The following is a 24323-nucleotide window of genomic DNA, read 5'->3' as shown; positions in this document are numbered from 1 at the left end:
CTACCACTATCCGTATAAGTTCACTTTTGCTCAACAATTAAAATAAATATTGAAATATTGCCCACATCAAACAGTTTGCCCAAAAATTACAATAGAATCAAAGCTGCAACCAATGCAAAAACACATTCAAAACAATTCAGTAGTTTCGGCCTTTTCCCTTAAGAAGAGCAACAATAAATTAAATAAATTACCTTTTTTGGCTTAGCAAAATGTAGGGAGAATAAATGAAAATATTCTTTTCAAACAGTTGCTTTAAAAGGGCATTTTCATCCCTTGTTTTAAATGACTGGTTTCTTTTGACAGAAAACAGTCCAACTGTAAGCCAGACGATGTAGTTCAGTCCAAATCTCTGGATAAATTAAATACTTGATCTTATGCTGGTGTTCCTGACCCTTAGCCAATCTTTAATGTGTTTTAATAGTTTTCCACTACCTCACTGACTCATTCTGTAAATCAAACCTGCCTTCACGAAATCCAGATAGGTGGCATTCACTATTTCTTTTTCAGTAATTTATGAATATTGTCAAAGACTCCAACCATGGGCTTGGGGAGTATCTTTTTCTCCATGCATATCTGCATGTAGTATAACAACATTTCATTGTTTTCTCAAGAAAGAAAGAAAGAAAGACACTTCTGCTCTCCTTCACTTGTATTGCCAATGTGCAGCAGTGAAACAGTTTATTATTATCTATAGATAATAGTCTGGTCCCACACAGTAGAGTTTGAGGGTGGTGAATCTTTTTCTGTCTCCTAAGTTGCACCTCCCCTAGTCAGCAGGGATCACTACCGTGGTGGAGTCACCCAAGACTTGGAGGCATAATGCACAATCAGATTTCTGACAGCTTTCTTTACAACAACTAGTATTGTACTTGGAAGTAAAATTGGCTCATTTGCTAATTATGATTAATAAGCATTACAGGTAAGACAATATTAGGCAATGGCTACTTCAAAGAGTAAAAGAAGAGGGAAAAAAAATGATAGAAAATGGGGAAAGAGGGCCAGCCAGCCAGATGTACAAACAGAGCAAAGCAAAGTGCCTCACCACTCCTGGATCCAGCGATGTCTTGGTGCTAGGTGCTGATCTGCAGTAGCGATGGGTTGTTTGAACTTCTGTTGTTCACTTGACAAATACAATGACAGTACAAACTCTTATAGTCCAAAGTGAGTAAGCCTGTTCTTTTGGAGTGACAGCTTCTGGCTTTGGTATTTCATCTGGAACTCCTTTGTTCCTGTCTTCCAGAACTGCAAATTTAAGTCAGGAGATGAGAGGTAGCAGGGAGAGGCCAGCTGTCTTGCCTTCACAAGATGCAATACTTTCATTTTCTCCCAGGCCAAGTCTTGAGCCAATAAACACTCCTTGATGCTCCCTTTTGAAGGCAAACAACTCCAAGGAAATGCTTTCAAATGTAGAACTGTCCACAAAGCGATGTTGCTTGCCTCACGTTGATTTGAGGTACTCATTAGCAATCTCAAATGAAATATATGTATTTTTAACTCCATTGTTTCGTGAAAATTTACTATGACTTTCCTAATTGTTATTTTGATTGTGGTAAATGAATCTCATGTGGATTAAATAGATAGACATCTGGAATTGGAAGACATAGATTTTTGGGTCTTGTAGTCCACGAATAGTCCTGACTCTCTGAATTCCATCCACTGGTACAAGACCTAATTTTACCACTAGTATTTATTTTAACGAAATAAAGCAAATATAGCTTTTGTCCACAAGTTCCATTTCTAAAATGCATCACAGCATCTCCTATCATGGTGTCTCTATGCTCTTCAGGGACCTGTAAGATGATAGATAGCCTCTGCTCCCTCTTCAGAAATGCTGCAAAGCTAGTATTATACCTGTTGCACAGATCAGTAAAAAAAAAAAAAAAAAAAATTAAATTTGGGAACTGTGTAACAGTTTTATCAGTCGTATTTTTACTGCTAATGCAGTTAGTGGCATAATATTAAAACATGTAACAGTGACTCATATATGCTTAGAGCTACAGAATGCTTTTTCCTGTTCTCTTCATGCTCACACCCTCCTTCTACTTCTCTCTAAAGTGGCAATTCTACAGTAGCTTCAATAACTAAAAGGACAAATCTGCCTGCTCTCAGGGCCACATCTTTGCACGTTCTCCATTGCAGCGGTACCAACATCTAAGTGGGCACCTTGTAAGCAGAATTACGGGATCTAGTGGGCTAATCTCTTTTTCTAGCAGTTTGTGGGAATGCTGGGATCTGAGCAGGGTAAAGGGAAGTATCTTCCAGCTCTGTGAAACTTTGGTGTTTAACTTACCTTGATGCAGCTGTGACTGCTTTTTTTTTTTTACTATCATCAGTGACTGTAGTTGAAAATACCTCCTGAATGTTTGGAGTTTTAATTTAATGAGGTAAATAATTAAGCTTGTTATGTTGCATAGGTATCACATTCTTTAGAATGAAGTACCTTGCATGTTTCTTGTCCAGTCAATGAATGTATAGATGTTATAGTTATGAGGCTAGAGAGCTTGGCTACGCAGTTATTACACCAAAGCAGAAAAAACAGGATGCTTACCAATATCCAGGGCTCACTTATAAAACTCCAACAGAATGGATCTCCAGAAGAGATCCCTCCCCACTGGCAATCAGCTCTTAAATGGCTCTAGGAGAGGTGCAGCCAGGCTCCACCCCATTCCTGCAGCACAGGTGAGTTGCCTTCACCTGTGCTCCCGTGGCTGACTCAGTGCTCGTCTCAGGTGATCAATCAGAGGTTCAGGCCATGATTCAGCAGTTCCCATACATTTCTTCATGCCTAATCTCCTTTTTTAAGGTTTATGTTGTAATCTAGATGTTGTAATCCTGCGTATGTGACTGTCCAACCTACAAACGTGCCCATTTCATATGTTGTATTTCTGGTAGTATTTGTGCTGTGATTGTGGCCTCCTCTGCTCTGCAGCAAACTGAACTTCTGCATCCATTTATTGCCACTAGGTCTGAATTTTGGGTAATCTCTAGGTTAGTTAAGGCATCCAGAGTTTTAATGAAACAGACCTGAAATTAGAGTGAATCTGGCTATAGTTTCCCTTTCTCCTTAAGTTGCTAATGATTTTTTTCCCTTGGCCTCATTTAGTATGCTGCTAGACTTCCTATTATTACCTTAACCGGTGTTGTTCCTGAGATCACTGTACCTGCAGTGTAGAAAGGAGACCTCAAGGTTTTGATTTTGATTTCTGTGGCACTGTTGTCACCCTGGAAAATGTGCTAGGCCTTAGGGGACTGTGAAATGTACAGACCCTAAGGATTTCTGTTGAAGTGCTTGACAATGAAATGTTGGCATTTAAATTGCCGCTGTGTAGTTTTCCAGCTATGTGCCCATGGAGTTAATTAGAACAATTCACACCTTCTTACAGTTGTTTGCTTCCATCTGCGGAAAAGCCTCTAACTTCACATTATAGATAATCCTCTGTTCACTTTATGAAGGCTTTTTTCACAGTCCTAAATACCAGAATGTTTAAAGGAAAGCTAGGAGTTAAGAGTACAATTACAAGCTATCAATTTTCTTGCACATTCACAGCAGCAGAACCTCTGGACTGTTATTTTTGAGAGAAAACACAGGATGGTTGAGGTAGGAAGAGACCTCTGGTGATTATCTAATTCAACTTTGGTGCTCAGGGCAGGATCAGTGGGCTGTTACAGACCATGTCTCTGTCTGCTTTCCACTAGTGCAGTTTAACCTCGAGCACTGTATGCAGTTTTGGGCACCACAATATAAGAAGGACATAAAGCTATTAGAGAGGACTATGAATACACTGAAGGGTGTGGAGGGCAAGTTGTATGAGGAGCAGCTGAGGTCTCTTGGTTTGTTCAGCCAAGAGCAGAGGCTGAGGACGGGTTTCATGGCAGCATGCAGCTCCTCACATGGAGCAGAGGGACAGCACTGAGCTCTGCTCTGGTGACAGCAACAGGATCCAAGGGAATGGCATGGAGCTACATCAGGATACAGTCAGGTTGGGGAAAAGATTCTTCACTGCGAGGATGGTCAGGCTCCCCAAAGCAGTGGTCACAGCCCCATGCTGCCAGTGTTCAGGGAGCACTTGGGACAGTGCTCTCAGACATAGGGTTTGAATTTTGGTGGTCCTCTGTGGAACCAGGAGTTGGACTTGAAGATCCTTGTGGTCCCTTCCATCTCAGGACTCTGTGATTCTTTGTACAGGAGGTTTTGAATTTCTCCAGGGATGAAGATTCCATAAGCTATCTGTGGAGCAACCTGTGTGAGTACAAGACCACTGCAGCACAGTAAAAAAGTGTGGAGTTTTATATTGTTTAAATGGGATTTACTGTGTTCCAATCTGTACCTGTGCCGCTTCTCCACAGGGCACCTCTGAGAAGAGCCTGGCTTTATCTTCTCTGTTCCCCACCCTCAGGTTTATATACACATGAAAAGATCCCACCAAGCTGTTCCCTCCAGGCTGAGTGATCCTAGCTGTCTCAGGCTCTCTGTACGACATGCTCCTATCTCTTAATAGTAGTGCTACACTTCAGTCTTTCTTTAAAGTCTAAATATTTCAAGACCCTGGCAGCATTTTCTGGTCCTGTGATGGAACAGCAATTTTTATTGCCCGTATAGTTGCAGAGGAAGTATACTTCTACATGAAATGACTTATATAGAACTTTTTTTTTTCCCCCCTGCTTTATTCCATTATTGATGCTTATGATTGTTTCATTTGGTTTCAGTTTTGGTCTGAGTTATGAGCTCTGCCCACCCAGGATGTTCAGGTAACCCCTTCACTTTCCCGATGATGGGAGTGCCTGACCCTTGTTGGCTTCCCAACAGGGCAGAATAATGTAAAGTGGCACTTAATTCACTATGCAGGGCTTCCTCCACCAGGCACTCGGTTCTGTTGTTCATTTCCATCTCAGTATTACTGTGAAATGCGATTGCTGAAAGTGGGGCTAGAGGTAGATGCCACGCTGCGATCATCACGCCTGCAGAATGCAGTGTTAACTACTCACTAACCCTTGAAAAATCTACTTCTCTTTGTTTTGAAAAGCAACCTTTTAATTTTATTCCTTTTCTGATACAAGTCTGGGGTGAAATTCAACCAGGTACTCTTTTACTTGTGTACGTGTATGAACTGACATAGATACTTGGAGATAATGAGAGATATCTCCCTCTGACAAACCCAGACTTTGTGGCAGTGTCATAGCTGGTAGGAACATACTTGTGACAGAGTAGCAGGTTGATTTTAATAACTAATGGGAGTTTCTGATCATCCAGTGTGCATTGTGTTTTGATTCTTCACAATCAGAAGTATGTCTCTGGGGTACACGGTACTTGGTGTATGCTCTCTGTCTTTGCACACTTTTGGTGCCTGCTCTCTGAAGTGTGATAGCAAGAGACAGATAACTGACAACTTGTAGAAAGTGATTCTAGGAAAGTGAGTTGAACTGCTCAGAAGTGGGCAGTGCTTGGCATAGTTCTCCAAAGAGAGACAGATTTTGCTTAACTTGTTCAATATGATTCAGTGCTAAACTGTGTGACAGTGGCTCTGGCTCTAGTATGCTTTTATCTACAGCATCCTGCCTTCAGATTCCCATGATCATCTGCTCGGGTGCAGCCTTCTTTTCCTGCGCACCCAGCTACTTTGAAAACCAGCTTGCCCTACGGCCCATGAGAAGGGGGTTCCAAAGTTTCAGTTCATTTAATGCAGTCTTAACCAAGCCAGCTGCAACTGGTTACAGCATTGCATTTCTCTTTCAGCTTTTTCTGGGTCTGCTGCCAAGCATGTTTCCATCTAGCGTGTTGCAGATCTGTGATGTGGTAATGGTGCCCATCTCCTGATAGCCACTGCACTTCTAACTAACGAGCCCCCTTTCAAAACAGAACGTATTATGCAGAACAGACCATTTCAAATGATCAAATCTCCTCTTGGCTAAAATAAGACAGCTGAAGTATGCAGAATGTGCCAATGTGTGCGTGTTCATATTTTTGTTAACAATTGTGACTTATTGGCCATTCCCACAGCAGCCAAGGGCAGCGTGACTGGATCCCTGTGACGAACACATGAAACTACTGGTGAGTTGGCCACTCTCTCAGTACTGCACACGTGAAAGAACTGCCGTGGACATACAGGACTACTTCTTTTCCCGGTGAAGTCACTTCACTAATTATTTTGCCAATTAGTTACAGCACCTTCAAGATATGAAGACAGTTAATTAAAATAGACCCCCCAAAAATGCATTCAGGTCCACGTCTAATAAATATCTTTAAAGGCCCTCCTATCTGGAAAGTCGTGATCGTTGTCCTATTATGGGTTGCCTTTGTACATGGTAATTTTTCCCCTCTTGCACACGGTCTTCTCATGTAGACAAAAACATCTATTTTCATTTCATTTCGTGTTTGTTCCTCTTGAAGCAGGAAGAGCCTCACGGTAAGGGAAGAAGAAAGTGCTTTTGCTCAGAACAATTATTTTCTGGTTTCATTCAGAATAATAATAGACCTCATCCACTAAATCCAGGCAAGCAGAAACTCTTAATTTCGTAAGTATCAAATCCAAGGCAAAATGCTCAAAGGGAACTGTTTCATCCCATATGGAAAACAAAACTTAGTATTTGTTTTTCTTCACCCTTTGAATATGGCAGGGTTTGGCACCTCTCAGCATTTTTGAGTGTGGTTTCTGAGTCTCAGTTATTTGACAGCAAATGTTTGGTAGTTGCTTTTTGGGGGTTTTTTTTTGTTTCTTCATTTTTTCTTTTAAAAAAAAAATGTAGTTATCAGTTTTTTTTAAATAAATGCTTGTCACAAGTGGAGGTCGCATTTGAGAAGGGCTTGCTGAGCAGCCTCACTCATTCAAAGCACAGAATAAGAAATGTGGGATTTTGCCTAAGCTGTCTTCTGGGAAACCAGGACAACACAAGGCTGTCCAGCCAGTTCTTGGGACCTGTGTTTTGATTTGGGTGACGGAAGGTGAAGAATGGCCACGAATTGATAAAATGTGATTTTCAGGACAGGAAGAAGGAAAGCAGCAAAATAACAGCAGTTGGCCTCAGGAGGTATAGGTGTAACAAACATGGAGGTTTGTACGGAGAGAAGCCTAACAATGGTTGTTGCCAGATCTAGAAAGAAAATCGACCCCTTGGGCCGCGTTGAAGCCTTTGGCACTGCCTCCTGCAGCGTGCACAGAGCTAGCAGGGAGACCTAGAGCGAGAGAAGCTGTAACTAGCGTAGCTGTGAAACCCTGGGAACCAAGTGGTATTCTCCAAGGGTCTGCTCTTGCTCTCATGTTACTTAGCTCTTTCATTCATGTTGTGGGTGATGGAATTGTGTTTATTAAATGTCCAGGTGACACCGTGCTAGTAGGTAAGTAAGTGCTGCAAAGGATGGAATTGGAGTTCTGCCTTCCCTCAAGGAAATGAAGGAGTGGTCTGGAAAACAGCGGTCAATTCAGCGAGGAAAAATTCTGTACTTGGATGAATGACGAGTGCCACAAAATGTGGGGAGAGATGAATGGCCAGGCAGTGCAGCTTAAGGGAGAGATCTGAATTAGTCTTGGTCAAACACCATATGTGGAGCTGACAGTGTACACGTTGCAGAAAGGGCAGTATCCCTCTGAGATGTGGGAAATGCTGTCTGTAAGGCACATGTGGTACTTCTTGCTCTGCAGCTGGAGCCCTGAATCCAATTTTGTGCTCTGTAACCCAGGAACAATGTGCAGCACAGCAGTGCTCAGGGGATGGGAAACCATGAGCTGTGTGTAAAGACTGAAGGATTTGAGTCTGTTTATTCTGGAGAACAAAAGAGGAGATACAAGGTAATGGTATTCAAATATATAAAGCTTTCAGAAAAAAGGAATAAATGTTGCCTACATTCACGTAAGGTGCAGAATAACGGGTTTAAATAACAACTGAGGAGATATAAGTTAAACAGCAAAGTAAAACTTCCTGGCCAGTGTGGTGACTTTGCACTGCAGCAACAGTCACAGGAGACTGTGGAACCTCTGTATCGTTGGAGAGCTTTTTAAAAAAGTGTTGGACAAACACTTGTCAGAAGTGATAGGTACATCTGGTGTGTGGTGGGTGTGCCTTTCGGTGAGGGAAAGAACAAATGGCTTCCTGAAGTGCCTTCCAGCTGTAATTCTGTGATATAAATTCAGTAGCAAAGCTGGGAAGCTCATTAAATAACCTCAGAATTGATAGATCAGACTTTTGGCTAATACTCAGCATGCTGTGTTTTATAGACTGTTTGTTTTTCAAAGTCGTATGAAGTCTCATATTCTCTTTTGTCTATCGTAATATCAGAAGATTTTGTAAAAGCGAGCATCAGCATTGAGCCAGATTGAATATGAATCTTTTCTTAGTACAAACTTAACGTGAAATAGAAAGACAGGTTTTAAAATGACTTCTTCAGCTCTGGGAAAGGAATTGGAACACATCATTCTGTGACATTTCTTTCAGAATTACCTTAGTACTCTCCATCTTCACCCATCTTATCTTGTGCAAGGTTGTCTTCTACAATACTTGTCTGTCTAAGAGTAAATTAAATGGAAAATCAATCAATCAGGTATTGGGATAGATTGGAGAAAAAAAAAAAAAAGAAAAACAAAAGGAAAATGAATTCAAACAAAGCAGAAGACAGAATTTTTTCTTGTACAGAATGATTTTAGTTTCTCCCTACTGTGCTCTTACGAGGCCCTATCTGGAGTACTGCATCCAGGTCTGGGGCCCCCAGAACAAGAAAGACAGAGAGCTGTTGGAGAGGGTCCAGAGGAGAGCCACAAAGATGATCAGGGGGCTGGAGCACCTCCCCTATGAAGACAGGCTGAGGGAGCTGGGCTTGTTCAGCCTGGAGAAAAGAAGGCTGCGGGGTGACCTCATTGCAGCCTTCCAGTACCTAAAGGGAGCCTACAAACAGGAGGGGAGTCAACTCTACACAAGGGTAGATAACGGCAGGACAAGAGGAAATGGCTTTAAGCTGAAGGAGGGGAGATTTAGGTTGGATGTCAAGGGGAAGTTTTTTACTATGAGAGCGGTGAGGTTCTGGAGCAGGCTGCTCGGAGAGGCTGTGGATGCCCCGTCCTTGGAGGTGTTCATAGTCAGGTTGGATGAAGCCCTGGGCAGCCTGGTCTGGTATTAAGTGTGGAGGTTGGCAGCCCTGCCTGTGACAGGGGAGTTGGAGCTTGATGTTCCTTGAGGTCCCTTCCAACCCAAGCCATTCTATGACTGTGTAATACAATTTTCCTGGATTTTCCCTCCCAATTTCTGGATATTTTAGTTGAGTCCAGTGCGTGCAGTCATCTCACCAACTGCCCCAGTGCATCCCATACCTGACATGCAACCATGCAGACACAGAAGGAATTAAACATGGGTCTGCAGGTAGATGTGTTTATGATAGGAATTATGACAGGAGAAGGGTGGAGGAGCAAGTTAAGGGCTTCAAGGAAGTGGCAGATTCACTGCTTATCACTCAGAGAATCTGCAGTAATAGCGGCGGAAACATTTTCTTTTACAGCAGCAACCACGGTCTGTAGGGGGTGGCACTTGTCCCCTGGCAGCTTGCAAAATGAAGCAAGGTGGCTTTTGCAGAATGTTTGCAGTGACTTCCATCTAGTTTTAAATCTTAATTCTGTCTGGTCAGAAAGAGATACTCAGTCTGTGCTTGGGGCTGTATTTTGCATTCCTCCACTGATGTTTCTGGTCACCAGCTCACAGTTTCCTTAGTGAGGCACCTTTCAGTCCTCTAGAAAGGAGTCAAGGAGCCAGGGAGAAAAATGTAATCTGAAGGCTTATTTGCCTTTATTTCTATCTGAATTCCGGCTAGAGAGTACCAGTGTTAGGCTCTGCTAAGTGACCTGTGTTATTACTTGCTCTCTATGGGAGAAATACCCCCACTGCAAACAGAAATTGGCATAGTGACCAAAATAAAAAGAGAAGAAAAAAAAGAAGGTTTATACAGATACCATAATGGTCCTAAATGTACATGACAGTCTCTGAGTAATTTTAAAAAGGGGTTCTTAGGAGGCATGTTTTAAACAACTGTAGGAAAGAAACTCAGAAGGAAGAAACCCATTGGCATTACAAAAATTAACTAATTGTATTCTTTAACAATAGAAGCAAACAGTACTTTCATAAGTTCATTTGGATTCACTGTTTTAGCAACCAAAACAAAATTACAAACAGCGTAAGCGGGGTGAGCAAAATGTAAGAGGCACCTGCTTGGGAGGGAGCTGGATGGGAGCTTGTGCAAATTCACCACGGTGGCTTATCCAGCTATCACAGAGAGATTGTTGCAGGGTGGTATCGTACTGAAATAAGGTATGGCATGCAAAGACAGCAGAGGGCACATTAGCAAGTTTTTATCTAACAACAGATACAGAATTTATTTTTTGTTTACAGCTATTATTTCTAAACAAGCAGAAATTATTATGATGGAGCTTTTGCTACTGAAGGGATTGACTGCGCTCTTGGCTAACAGTGACTGGATAAACTTTCAGAAACCTGTTTGGGGGGGGATTTGTTGGTACTTCACATCATTCCTTGCTGTGTCTTAAATCAGTCTTAAAAACAGATCATCTGTATTATTTCCTTTATGGTCGTGAAACCAACCTGACTTTTTCCACTGTAATAGCTGTGAATGATAGAGAAAAGACAACTGAAGCCCGTGCAGGGAGTTAGAGGGACTCTTCTGCTTTCTGGTCAGTGATGTTACAGCTAAAGGCCATTCTTTGTATGCAACAGGAATTTTGGATTACCTTATTGTGTATGACATGAGATTGCCAGCAAGACAACACTGTTTGTTTTATCCTACTGCGAGGCAGTGGGTCATAGATAGTGCTGTGCAGTGCAATCCTCAATGTGGTGTTGTAGTGTACGTTGTTATAAAAATAATTTATTTCAACAAATGACTGCAGAACTATTGCAGCTTCAGCCACCGGCCACAGAATTTACAAACATAAACTGATTTAAGTTTAGAAGTAGAAGATTTTTGTTTTCTTGTTTGTTGTTGAGTTTAAAGCAGACAGTAAAAGCCGATCTGAAAGCTTTATAATGCAGATGAAGGTTATCACAAACCCCATTGCTTAGTCACAAGTCCTCTGTTTGTGTAAGTGGAGTTAAATAGCTGTCAATCCTGAAACAAAGGAGGGAAGCAGATTTGTCTTCCAGGTCACTGAATCGACTACCTTATCTTTGCCTTGACTCAGGCTTCATTTTTCTCACCATGCCTGTGATGTCAGTTTGGAGAAATGCACTCAGTATTAGCAGCAAGGTGGGCTTCACTTTTTTCCCATGTCTCTCTGCAGAAGCATCTTTACAGTTCATCTTTTGTTTTTACACTTTTCACAAAAGCCAACGTCTTTATCACCTCAGTGACCTTTTTCTTGATTATTTTTTTTTTATAAAGGAGTGCTGCAGTTTCATATAGTCAGTGTATTTTTGAGCTCACAAGCCCTTCTCAGGCTTTCAGCAAACAGGCTTGCAGCAAAGACTCAATTACGTGTTCCAAGAAAGGAGAGCTCAATTTTTAAATATACTGCATGCTTGCAAAAGGTGATGGATGAACACCAAAGTGGAAGGCTCCCATGCAATAAAGTGCATCTTTTATGATGCAGAGCACAGAGCACAGGAAGACGTTGTAGTAACATAGATAAATGCAGAGAGAAGAATCTTTAGCCAAATGAAGTTCTTAAAAACAGTGTTTGCATGATTGCTCGACCTGAATACCTTGTTTCTGAATAACTAATTTCTTGAACTTATTTTAGATGCAACAAAATAGAAATAATCCTGAAAATGGGTTCTTGTGACGTTCATACACAGCTGCATACAGTCTATGTCCCTCTTGGTTAAAAGCGAGGTGCTTGAAGGATGACAGAGGACAGGCTAGCTGCAATCCACTTCAGGCTGGCAGTACCAGAAGTTATCAGCTGACTGCTAAAGTTCCAAAGACTTTCAGAGATATTTCCCCTTTATTGTGAAGTTTTTCTGTATGTGAGAACTTGTAGCACTCACAGTGCTGATTGAGTGACTCTCAGCAGTTTATGTATTGAGGTCACGCTTTGTACTCATCTTCACAAACAGCTTCAAACAGATGGGGTACCCTTTCTCAGCATTTGACAAAAGCCAGGCTAAGGCATTTCTAAAGGGGACAGTCCCAGCCCTTTCTAACCCTGCCTTGAACGAATGTGAGCCTTAATGCGCTTGCTTGTTACAGGGTTGAATTGGGGCTGGCAGGGAAGTGATACTAAGTGATGTAAAATGGCAGCAATGTTGGTCATAAAAACGTATTTCAATGCATTTCACTGAGAATTAACTTTTACATTTAGAAAAGGAAAAAAAAGTTCTTAAATCATTTATGCAAAACTAAAACTATTTCAAAGTAATTGCATTACTGACTGTTAATATACTTCAAGTTTCTATTACTTTTTAATGGTGCACTGAAGAGCTTAGAGGCTTTTCATTTTACTAAGCATATTTTGTTCTAAACTCCAAAACCTATGCAGCTTATTACTTATTTAATCATTTGAGTATTATTCAGTCATATTTGTTTTTTAATGTAAGAACTTTGGAATTTGCTGAATGTCTGTTTAAAGCAGAAATCTTACATCAAGTTTTTGTGTTTTTTTGTTGTTTTGTGTTTTTGGTTTTTTTATTTTTGTTTTTTTGTTTTATAGGGATGTCTTAGTGGAAGTTGGGGTTCTGTGGGATATGTCTTACAATGGTGATTTATTATTTAACATTAGTTGGTCTCAGTCCATCGTCCTCCTGGCCACTGAATGACCCTCTGTGTGAGGTATTCTTTAAAGATAATGATGCAGAGTGGCTTGCTGAAGCACACTGGGATACACAGAGAACAGTGTGCATAATATGGTGGTATGGTCTCAGAGTCATTGGACCATTACCAGCCTTAATTAGAGGCAGAGCCCAACGGTTGACTGTGGATGCTGACTCACCCGATTCCTCAGGTCACTGTGAAGGTCAGTTACTGGGTAGGCTCTGGGGATGATTCCTGGACTACTGTATGGAGGCAGAGCTTCAGTTTCTCAGCTGCAGACAGAGCTTTCAGGAGGCTGAAGGAGAAGGCTTCCCATGAAATGCTGAGGCTCCTGTGGTACCAGAGACCAGTTCTGTTATCCTGTGAGCAAGCAAAGAAACCTGATGAATAGAAAAAACACTTGGCTGTAGAGAGAAGATTCAGTAGAAAAAGAAATAAGTACTGCAGCTAGGACTGTAAAGTAAACATAAACACTTTCAAAACACCTGCAGTACCTTCTTTGATGTCAGTGAAAAGGATGTAGCACCTTTGCAAGGGACTAGCCCTCCCCAGCCTGAGACAACCAGAAAGCTGGTGTTTTTCCAACTTCCTATGAGCGTCCCCGAACTGATAGCTATAAATCCACAATAGGGAAGAGGATATTTCTCTTTCTTGAGAGATAAAAGAAGGCTGATGACTAATGCTGAAATGAATTGTTAAGAGACATATTTACGTCTAATTGTGCCGACTTGTTTGGTGTGTGTCCCAATTAATTCGTTTTTGTTGTGAGCATATTGAAGCAACGCGCACCCTTGTGACCTTCTATTATAATTATTACCGTATTCCTCTTTTGAAGCGCTGTTTTGATTGTGTACTCAAGAAGCTCTGCTAAAATAACTGTAACATTAATACAGAGTCAGATTTTTCCACTGTTTTGAACTCAAGGACGGTAACAAAAAGAATTACTCTTTATTGAAGATTTTGGAAGTTAAGGGTCACAATCCCTTTGGGGAGGTTTTTTATTGTTTTTTTTTTTTAATTTCACAAAAATGACTATTTTGAAGAGTCGGAACTTGTTTCCCAACTAGAAATTCTGTAAGAAAAAAAGTGTTGTTGGACGGCAGTGCTCAGATGTGACCTCATAATTCCTCCCTTGAATACTGTATGCAGGAGCTGAAAGGGGCTGCAAGGTACAACTGTCCCTAAACTTGTTGAAAATGCGTTGTGGAATCTCTGCCCAACGTGAGGAGGCGTTGTTTTTATTGTTGTTTAAATTAATTGCAGTATTTGACAACTGTTTACCTAAATCACACTAGAGCCAGCTGGGTGCCTATTTGTCAGCAGGACTCTTCTAGACATGCCTGCCGGATTTGCAGCGGTAGGTGATGCTGCCTGTGCAAGTCGGGTGCTTATTCCTTTGTGTTTCCCTGGGTGAAGATTCTGCTGCTTTGTGCCTGACTCTAGGATAGAACTTTAGCTCACTAAGATGTTTTTGCACTCCTGTCCTCAGATCCTCTCCTGTTGTTTACCTGAACACACCAGCCAAATGCTTTTCTTCTATCACATACACCAGGGGAGGTAGTTTTGGGCAGTGGTGATGGGGGATTAGAGAAGGGTGCTCTGTGTGTTTCACCTTCCATTCTAGTGGAAATAGGAGGTCTTCTACTTTCGGTAAGTTCTAAGCCAACTTTCCCACTCCTTCTGTCCTACTTTTGCTGCTGTTTTGAGGAAGCTGCTGAAAGCCCTTGAGTTTTGTGACACTTACTGCAGCGGTCCCTTCCTTCAGGCACAACAGGACACTGGCAGAAAATATTTCTTTACACAAGATTTGCTAACATTCTTTCTCATACAAATCTGAGTAGTATCACTGTTATCTTCCATCTACACTGGCTTCTTCTCCCTTCTGTCCAGATGCTTTTACCACCTTCTTCAAACAGTGTATGATTTTTGTTTGTCTTCGTCCCCAGTCTTTTCCTCTCTGCATTCTCACAGGGTGTCTTTTATGACTGTTCTATGCTGTGTGGAGTATCTATTTTCTACAGCAGACTCTCTGTGTTCTTGGAACAACTGGTAACACTTGTATAAAGATAACGTTTCTCAAAAGGTCTTAGTTTTTCAATGGGCAGCCCTCTGGGCTGCTGTGCATTTTGATGCCTGAGGACAGAAGTTACCGATTAGAGCTTACCCCAGGTGCCACCCACTCACTGGCATGCTGTGCCCTCCTCACTTAACTTCAGTCTGAGGTCTTCTTCAGTGCCCTTCTTCAATCTTCTGCTCTCCTTTAGTGGAAGACTGCTCGTACAGCAGTCGTTTCTACGTCCGTAGCAAATACAAAGTTTGGAGGTCTTGTTTCAGTATGAATAATAACCCAGTGTAAAATTAACCACCGTCTCAGACTGGGTCTTCATGCGCTGGGTGAAAGTGGGTGAGTGAACAAGCCAAAGGCATAGTTTCTCCACAAAAACAAAATTTGAGTTTAAAGCTTTGCCCTGCTCGTTTTTGAGTTTCTCTCTGTACGTAATCTGGTTGAACTCTGACTGTGTCTAGCTGGTAAGTGTTGTGTTTTACAGTATATATGGAAGATTAGGTATGAAAGATTTATTTCCTTTACATCAATAGGAAAGTTTCCTTTCTTCATGAACTCGTGTCAGATGAGCATGCAGCCAAGGTGCTGTGTTTTATATCGTACCTACAGGAGTATGCTGAGTGAAATCTGAGTCTTCCGAGTTGTTAAAATACAGCTTTCTGTTTGTATGTGTTTTGGCACAGAAACAGAAAAGCTAGGGTTGGAGGCAGGAAATGGATTGCCATCGTGGAAATTTAATGACCAGCTCTTTCCCTGTGAAGTGTGTGGAAAAGTGTTTGGTCGACAGCAGACCTTGTCCCGACATCTCTCGCTGCACACAGGTAAAAGCTGATGCTTTGATGTTATTCTTTAGTGCTGAGGAAATCCTTGTGTTCGTCATAGCTTATTTAAGATGGATGGGGGGGAAGATAAGCAGATGAGTGTCTGTAGAATGGGCTATGCTCAGCTTTTTGCTAGAGCAAAGGCAACACCAGAAACAGGCCAGAAACAGCCACAGCAGACGTGCTTGGGGACTTAGCTAACATTTCTTTACAGCCAGCTTGTAATTAATCTTTACAAAACATGCAAGTTCAAGTTGGTCCAAGTTCCTGCAGTTCAACCTGTCGATATCAGCTGTTTAACCAAATCTGCTAGCACCATTCCGAAGGAAAGACACAGCCTTTGTCCGGCCTTTCTTACATTTACTTGATGAGCTTCTTAAATGTTGTCAAACAACAAAAGATTTGACTTTGATGTTTCAGATATGTGAAACTGACAGGACTTAATACCATCTTTCAGCTTTGCTCTTATTATTTACTGTTTTTAAGAGCAACTATTCAAGTTCGTACCACCTCCCTAAAGGCCAATGATTGAAATCAACTGAGATGAGCAGTTTTTCCATGGAAGATGCACTTTGTCGGCCTGCTGAGATGCACTGCACAAAATAAGACTTGAAAGCAAGAATTTCTAATACAGTACTGAAAAATATTGTTGGTATAATGCCAGTATATGTCACTTAGTACAGCCACGCTGGAAAGGTTCAGATGCTCTCGTTCCTTGGCATTGTGGACTTTTCTTAATCCAGAGCTGCTCTATTGAAGATCTTCCCCCTAGCACTTGTTGCATTATGTTTCAAATTTAGAGCAGCAGCACTTGAACGGAGAGGGTTGTAAAAGCTGATGTAATATTTGGTTGTTTTATTAATCAGCTCTTCACAATAAGAAGCCTGGCATGCACAAAGAAATTGCTGCCAGGACTTAGGATTGTTAAATTTGAAATGAAATTGTTTTTATTTTAAAGGCTGTGAAGCACTGAAGCTCATGTTTAATTTCTTTTAATTGTTCTTTGAGTGTTTTTTGTTTTTGTTCTTTTTGTGAGCTTGTGTTCAGAACTGGCCTTATGCTGCAGCTTTCCCTTTCATCCCTGCCCACCCTCAGATCTTAATACAATACCATCAACCCTGCAAGTGATCGCATGGGCAACCTCAAGAATAAGCGGACCCAAAATGGAAATAAAAGATGTTGGTAAAGGAAGTAGTTGCAGGTTATGGACCTGTTTCTGTACTGGCTTTGCCGCAGCTCTCAGAGCAGCAATTACCCCACTTCTGCAGTTTATAAAGTTTTATATCTGACTACAAATGGTAGGCCGTGCTAAAAATATAGCCCTAAACTACTTCTAAATGAAGTTGGTTGTTTTTTTTTTTTTCCTGAGTAATTGCTGTGAACTTCTATAATTTTCCAAAACGTCTAGTTTCCAAAGTACCTTATTCAGGAAATTGTTCAGAGAAACTCAAAGGAATGCATACTTGGTTATTGGAAGCTTTAACAACAGTTTGCTTCAAAATGAAGTTTAAATGGACGGTTTTCTGTTTCTTTCTCAGAAGAGAGAAAATACAAATGCCACTTGTGCCCCTACGCTGCTAAGTGCCGTGCTAATCTGAACCAGCACCTGACCGTCCATTCTGTGAAGCTGGTGAGTACAGACACTGAGGACATTGTCAGCGCTGTCACTTCTGAAGGCAGTGATGGAAAGAAGCACCCTTACTATTACAGGTGAGGACCTAGGCAATAGACCTAGTGCACCAGACACTGGAATTTGTCTTAGCTGCCTGCATAGGCTGTTACAGGACCCCTCTTCTGGTGTTCCACGGTGAAACTGCACTGAATGTATTTGACTTGCCCATGTCTATCTGACTTTGTGCTAAGCAGCAGAACTAGCTGGCTGCCTCCTGCTGTTTGACTTGGATAGTCATTGGGAAGGACAGAGTTCTTGAGCATGTGTGGTTTTGTTCTGGATGGTTTTTTTTAATGGTTCTGTGAGTCAAATGGACTGCTAGAAGCCTCTCTAATTTTTGATTTAAGTTTTGCACTGAGGAACTTCCCACTGTTTATGTAGATTCATGGCAAATCTAAAGCACTATTAACTCCGTTGTTTTCAACCAAATCTATGAAATCAAAGAGTAACGTATTAAAATAAGACATACACATTTTCCCATTTGCTAGAGGTATATACACTGTGACCAATATTGTGAAAAAAGACTTTTAGGGGAACGAGCCAGAAAAATTGAAAGGAACTGCCCAGACGAAATGGCAATTTGGGCATTCTCCTTTTTGTATGCAGTGCCGTGTGTTCTGCAAATTGTGCTATGCGCCCTAGTGGCCAAGCAGAGTACAAAATCACTCTCAGAGTGCTTCTTGCTTTAAATTGTGACGGCCCCAAAAAGCAAGAGGAGGACTGCACAGAAGGTTAAAGGGTCCCTTCCATTGCTTCTCAATATCACTCTTCGTATGCGTTGGCTGTGAAATCTGTCTCCCTGTTAATTATTTGCATAGCTGAGGACTGCTGTTTTCCAGTCAAGTGTAAGAAATGTTTGAACCCATTTTTACTTGCTTACGCTGAAACTGCCAGGCAGTTTTTCACAGGATCCCGGTTTGGCATGGGAACCATTCCAGGGCTTGAAAATAACTCCTAGAGCGTGCAGCACGCTTTCTGTTTGTCAGTGTATCAGCCATACTAAACGTCTTGGCAAAGCTGCGGTGCCTCTTATTGCCCAAAGGAATCAGCTAGGTGATGTGCAGCATCTGGAATCTGTAGTTTTTAATTAACTTTATGATTATCTAGCATCATTATAGCATGTACAGGATTGTTGCGTTGTGCCTGCCCTTAATCACATTGGCACGGCCATCAGTTCAGAAGCAGTTCAGCAGACAAAGAATTTTCCAATGAACATTCAACAGTGAGGAAGAGAACTGTGCAGTGAGGGTGGGTTTTTTGGTTTGTTTTTTTCAAAGTGAAGGGAAGGATAATATTCTTCTATTTGTAGTTTATTTTTTTAATGCTTCTTACTCTTGAATTCCCTTCTGCTTGCAGCTGTCATGTGTGTGGGTTTGAGACGGAGATGAATGTCCAGTTTGTCAGTCATATGTCCCTTCATGTGGATAAGGAGCAGTGGATGTTCTCGATTTGCTGCACAGCATGCGATTTTGTCACCATGGAAGAGGCAGATATGAAGGCTCATGTCAACAGCAAGCACACAGGTGACGATCCCCACCTCCCAGCTGCTGTGATCTCTCTCTTCCCTGCTTTTTAGGTGCAACCTTCACACTCCTGATAAGCGCTCTCTTTACTTTCACTGAAATGCTTGCTAATTAAGGTCTGATCTCTTAAAACTGAAGTGAAGCCAGGCAAATAGTCCGCTAGTACAGATCAGTTTTCAAGTGTAGGGGACAAATGAAGGGCTACTTGGCCATGTCCCTCAAATCTCCTCCCTTGCTGAAGTTAACATAGATTGTTTGTTTTTTTGACTGATTTATTCTTTCATCAAAATCCTGATTTGACCTCAGTGCTGATAAGGCAACTTTGAGCACTAGCTGTGTGTATCTGGCTTTAAGGTTGTAACACATAATATACTGAGCTTTGCTCTTGGTGTGTTCAGAGTTTCTGTTGATGTTTCTTTAGTGTTGTGACTCAGAAATACTTTAAAAGTCACTTTGTATTCAGTATCAGAGCAAATCCCGTGTCTTCTCCCTGGTCCTGTTCTTAGTCACTTAATAGCCAAAGATAAGAGCAACAGCAGTTTTCAAACAAGCTCCATATGCTTAGTCCAACTAGTGAAGCCCGGCATAATTTAAGGAGGAGAAAATTAGAATGCTTTCAGTTGATTTCATTTATAACACCAAGCAGAAGAATTTTGTTGTCACAAACTACTAATAATTGCGTTGACAGTACTGAAGCTGAACTGCATCCAGCGCCGTTTTCCCATCATTAATCATTGCTCTTTACGTCGAAGGTAAAAGTGGGAAGATAGGAAGGGTGGAAAGAGATAAAGGAGAGGAGAATGTTGGTGCTTATAATGCACGTTAAATTATTGGAATGCCTCACAAATTTTTGTGCCAGCTTTCAGCACTGCAACTCTACTCCCATCTCCCCGCACACGCACTGTCTTTACCCAGTTTTTTCTTCCATCTCCACTTGTAGATGGAGAAATGCCACCTATAGCCATGTGAAAAGATTGCATCAGAGCTCAGAACAAGAGCTGTACTTGCTGTGGCTAAAATATTGGAGGTGCTGCTTGTCTTTTAAAGCTTGTCTTTTAATTATCGCTTGTCTTTTAATTATCTGTTCTTCATTCACTCTGTCAAATTGAGCCATTCAGCAGGAGATCCCGCCAAATGCTTACACATATGGCACGTATTGGGGGAAAAAGACAGGATGGGTTTTCTGGTTCACTCGCCTCCAGTCCCTACCCTGTAAGGTTACTTACTCATAAAAGGCCTGCTTGTAAGGCTCTTGGCATATGTCTTCAGGCAAGTGGAATTGTTTTGGACCCGCTATGCCCACAGACAGATCGCATGCAGATTTTCTGGTATTCAAGTTGAGGTACCTTTTTAAAATTGCCAGCATGTGTCTTAGTAATAATTAGAACTCACCCATGTTCTTTTCTGCCAGAAGTTCCCTCAGTCTGAAACATCAGCTCACCCCCCTCCATCTTTTTCTCCCCTCCCCACGGTATTTATTCTCTTCCTGTATTTCTGGAGAACAACCCTCTCCCATCTAAATATTCATTGGGCCTTTTCTTAGATGAAATACTCTTCTGAAAGTACCGATCTTACACTGTGTGTGTTCTTGTGAGATCCCCATTCTTGGCATACACAACAATGGCTGCACGTGGCATATTTAGTTGGAATAAGTAGCGGTGGCAGAGTAAAACAGCAGCAGCTGCTGGGAATAACTCACGCAGTAATATTCTGTGATCATATTTACCTTCCTTGGAGACTTTAGCTTGCTGATAGCTCGTATTCATCCTGTGTTCTGCTCAACTTCTTCCTTTATTTTGTTTTCCTTGACTGTTTCCAACTTAAGCTCTCCTCATTTGTAGCAAAAATTCTTGTTACTGGCCTTCCAGGTCATAACCTTGTAGTGTGTACTATTAAATTTCATTCCATTTTTATTACTCTAGCCCCCAAGGTCAGTGAGTCTTTCTGTATGATATCCCAGTCATCCTTCCTATTGACAGCATGGGTCATCAGATTTCATTAGCGCGTTCCAACATTTTTATCTAGACTTAAAGGTGCCACTTGTGAGCTTTTAGCTGGATACATATTGCTGTATGCAGAGGCCTCAATCGGAGGACTTACTTTATCACATAGATAATATGACATTTTAGTTAAGTCTGTTTTTAACACAGCTCTGAATAAAGTGTGACATAAAGGGGAGGAAATAATTTGTCCATTCTGATTCTTTGGCTCAGAGTGGAATGTACCAGATTAGGCTTATATGAGAACTCTCACTCTTGCTCATTTCTAGTATGCGATACTATTTGGGATTCCAACTTCACACATTTATTGCACACATAAGGCAACGCTGGAGTGCTACAGCTTTAGATCCAGTTAAATATTTTTTGTTTTATTGTTTTTTTTCATTTAATTTTCAATGAGAGTTCCTAGCAACAGCAGATACATCTTGAGACCAGGCTGTTATTTCTTACAGTCATTATTCTTCTCTACCCTTCCTCTCAGAGCTACCCAATAGACAGACATAAGCAGAAAGGTGATGGAAGCTTAATTTGAAACGCTAGTAAACGATGCCATCAACAGCACCCCGACCTCCATTTGAGAAAACGTGGCTTTTTTTCTCAGTGACAAGTTCTTGATTGTCTGAGCCAATCAAAGTGTGTGCTTGGGATTTTTTTTTTTTCTTGCTTAATAATGTGATAGAATTGCATGCTTCCTTTCATTGCCATTACAGACAGAATACCTTCTAGGATATGCTAGTATAAACACTTACAAAATGGAGGGATATGAAATCATGATGCTTCCCTAACTGACCAGTTGATTTCAGACTTGTTTATAAGTATGTTTGAATTAACTTCAAATGACACTCATCCTGAAATGTAAAACAGGATTGCAGTCTGCTGTACTAGCTATTGCTCCTAATTCCAATTTTTCAGCTGAGGAGAGGAAGACACCCAGTGAATCTAACAGTCCATCTTCATCTTCACTGTCAGCACTCAGTGACTCTGCTAACAGCAAAGAAGATGCAGATGTATCTCCAAAAAACAAGGGTTCAAACAACCTGCTGGTCATTTCTGTAGTGCCTGGTACTCAGACCTCACTGAATACTGAAGAGAAGTCAGAGAAAGGTAAAAATAAAAAAAAACCATAAAACAAATACAAATTGTCACCTCGTATGCAGTAGATCCGGCCACAGTATCAGGAATGCTTTTTCCTTTTCTTCATTTTTCAGGCTTTGAATGCGTTTTCTGTAACTTTGTCTGCAAAACAAAAAATATGTTTGAGCGCCATCTGCAAATCCACCTGATCACACGGATGTTTGAGTGTGATGTGTGCCACAAGTTCATGAAGACACCCGAGCAATTATTGGAGCACAAGAAATGCCACACTGTCCCCACTGGTGGGCTCAAGTAAGGAAAGCAAGTACACCAACTTTTACTGTGTTCAGCACCTCTAATATTGTGGGGACCAGGACAGAAGGAAGTAAACCAGAAAAGATTAGTAAAGTGTCTGAGAATCCAGATTTGGGGCTTCTGTTGTCTAGATAATAAAAGCCCAGTCCATTAGAGTTGCCTTAACATGGGTTTGCACCATTATAGCAAATAGTAGTATATGTAGTTTTCCCCAGTGATAGATCTTAACAAAGTATGGCCTTTCCCATTTCAAGTCAAAGAGGAGAAAGTACATGATGGGTCCTAAGAGAATGAGGCAGCACCGCACGGAGGCACTGTCCAATTAAGAGGCATTTTGAAGGCATTAGAGCAAAGGAGAGCATGCACCACATTCTCTGTTCTGCACCTAGCTCAAAGAATCTAAGTCCTGTCCAATCTGTGCCACTAAGTATGGAGTCAGCTTCTCAAAATCAGACCTCTCAGTTGCTTTGTAATCCTTGTAGATTCTAATGCAAAGTCAGCCTTTCTCAGCAACTAACTATTTTGATCCTTTTCTGCCTTTCTTTGCATGTTTGGAATAATCACTGTAAATTAACGTGTAACAAGCAGTACGCTCTTTTAAGAAAAAAAACCTGTCTTTGGCTAAGGTGCTGTCCTTTAAGATCTGTTCATACAGAGCAATGTTTCTAGTGAGCGACTGTGCCCTTATGTCAAAGTTGGACCCCTGAGGGGAGGGGTGATAGTTGGGGCCATACGCTTGCTCCTTGTGTGCAGGCAATGTGTTGTTATGCAAGATGTATGCCCCTGTTCTCCATCTGTTCCAGCTGCTGCAAGAAGAGAGGCTGGAGCCACTTCAGGCCCGGCACAGGCCTCCCTGCTTGCACTGTTCTTGCTAAGCAAACTAATGTTTTCAATGCACTGTAACTGTCAGGTAACTAGCGCGCCACATTTAACGTTACCATGAGTAGCTCTATCAGTTTGCACTGAGGTTTGTGAAAACTGGTTCTGTTTGCCAGGCAGTGTCTTGTTATACAGCTCTGTAGTTTCCCAAATTTGATTCTGTGATCAACTGAGATATGATGACTGAATCTGGGAATAAGACCAGGCTAGGAAACAAGTAGCGTGCCAGAACGATGGGATGTCTGTCTTGGACACACAGGCCAGTGATCTCACGCGCTCTGGGTTTAAGCTGCACAGAATCTATTCTATTTACTGAGGAAAAATCATGACCTATGACTCAGACCTTCCTGACAGAATGGGCTTCTCAGTCTACATAAGTTATTCCTGCCCGACTCAAGTAATAATTAGGTACCTTCAAAGCTGCATCTAAGAAAAAGCTCTGATTTTTTTTTTTTTTAAGGCATCCAGAAGAGCCTGAAGAGATCTAAGTAAATTGTATTTTTCTGTCTCCTGTTTGCTGTGGGGGAAGAGAAAAAAAAAAAACATGATTCCTCCAGTTCCAGATCAAAATCTGAGATTCTGATCCAGAGAGCACCCAGCTCAGGAGAGGTATGTGCGCATAGACAGCTGAGTTCTCTGTTGCAGTAGAGCTAACCACTTTGAGCAGCCTCAGTGCCAGGTTCCCTCTCTGGATCAGAGTACTTGATGCTGCATCAGGAAAAGCGTCCGGATATTTTACTTCTGTTTGTTTGTCCTCCTGTATTATTTGCTGCACTCACTCCAAAATCTCTCCATCGTTAGCAAGATGAAACGCAATCAGTTGTAGTGAGTGAAAACAAATGAGAGGATATCTGCTTAGAAATTACCTTAAATGACAGTGCATAATTGGCAGAGCTGCTAAAGAGTGAATGCAGATCAGCATGCAAGGGAGACATCTGTAAGATGGCAGCTTGGCGCATTAGTTGTGTCTTTTTACCTAGACTTGCTCTTCTAGCTCACAAGCTAGATCTGGAAGCCAGTACGCTTTGTGTAACGCTGCAGATATTCTGGGCGGGTAGCTGTCTTCACCAACTTCCTCTAAGCCACATCAAGCAGGATCCGGTGCATTTTAGTCTTGATGGTGTCCAGGCTTGGTCAGCTCAGCCTTCCTTCCCAGCTTTGAAGGCTCCCTCCTTCAGCCTTCTCAGCCCTTCCTGGTCCAGGAACCAGGGGTGAGGCCCTTTACCACGTCCACC

At 41.6% G+C, this 24323-nt stretch overlaps 1 protein-coding gene across 8 annotated transcripts in view; it reads left to right on the top strand.

The window, feature by feature from the left end:
• The window catches only part of ZNF827 (zinc finger protein 827), a 184227-nt gene that overhangs the window by 154751 nt on the left and 5153 nt on the right, over positions 1-24323 (top strand). For all 8 annotated transcript variants that reach the window (XM_048942613.1, XM_048942617.1, XM_048942616.1 and 5 more), the window contains 5 exons: positions 15488-15625; positions 17164-17335; positions 18654-18820; positions 21733-21924; positions 22029-22206. In XM_048942613.1, coding sequence (XP_048798570.1) covers positions 15488-15625; positions 17164-17335; positions 18654-18820; positions 21733-21924; positions 22029-22206 — 847 coding nt within the window. The remainder of the gene's footprint in view (positions 1-15487; positions 15626-17163; positions 17336-18653; positions 18821-21732; positions 21925-22028; positions 22207-24323) is intronic.

This window comes from Lagopus muta, chromosome 4 (genome assembly GCF_023343835.1).
Source record: "Lagopus muta isolate bLagMut1 chromosome 4, bLagMut1 primary, whole genome shotgun sequence".
In the NCBI taxonomy this organism is placed as follows: Eukaryota; Metazoa; Chordata; class Aves; order Galliformes; family Phasianidae; genus Lagopus; species Lagopus muta.
The sequence above is the reverse complement of the archived record's forward strand: the minus strand, read 5'-3'. Positions and strand labels throughout refer to the sequence as shown.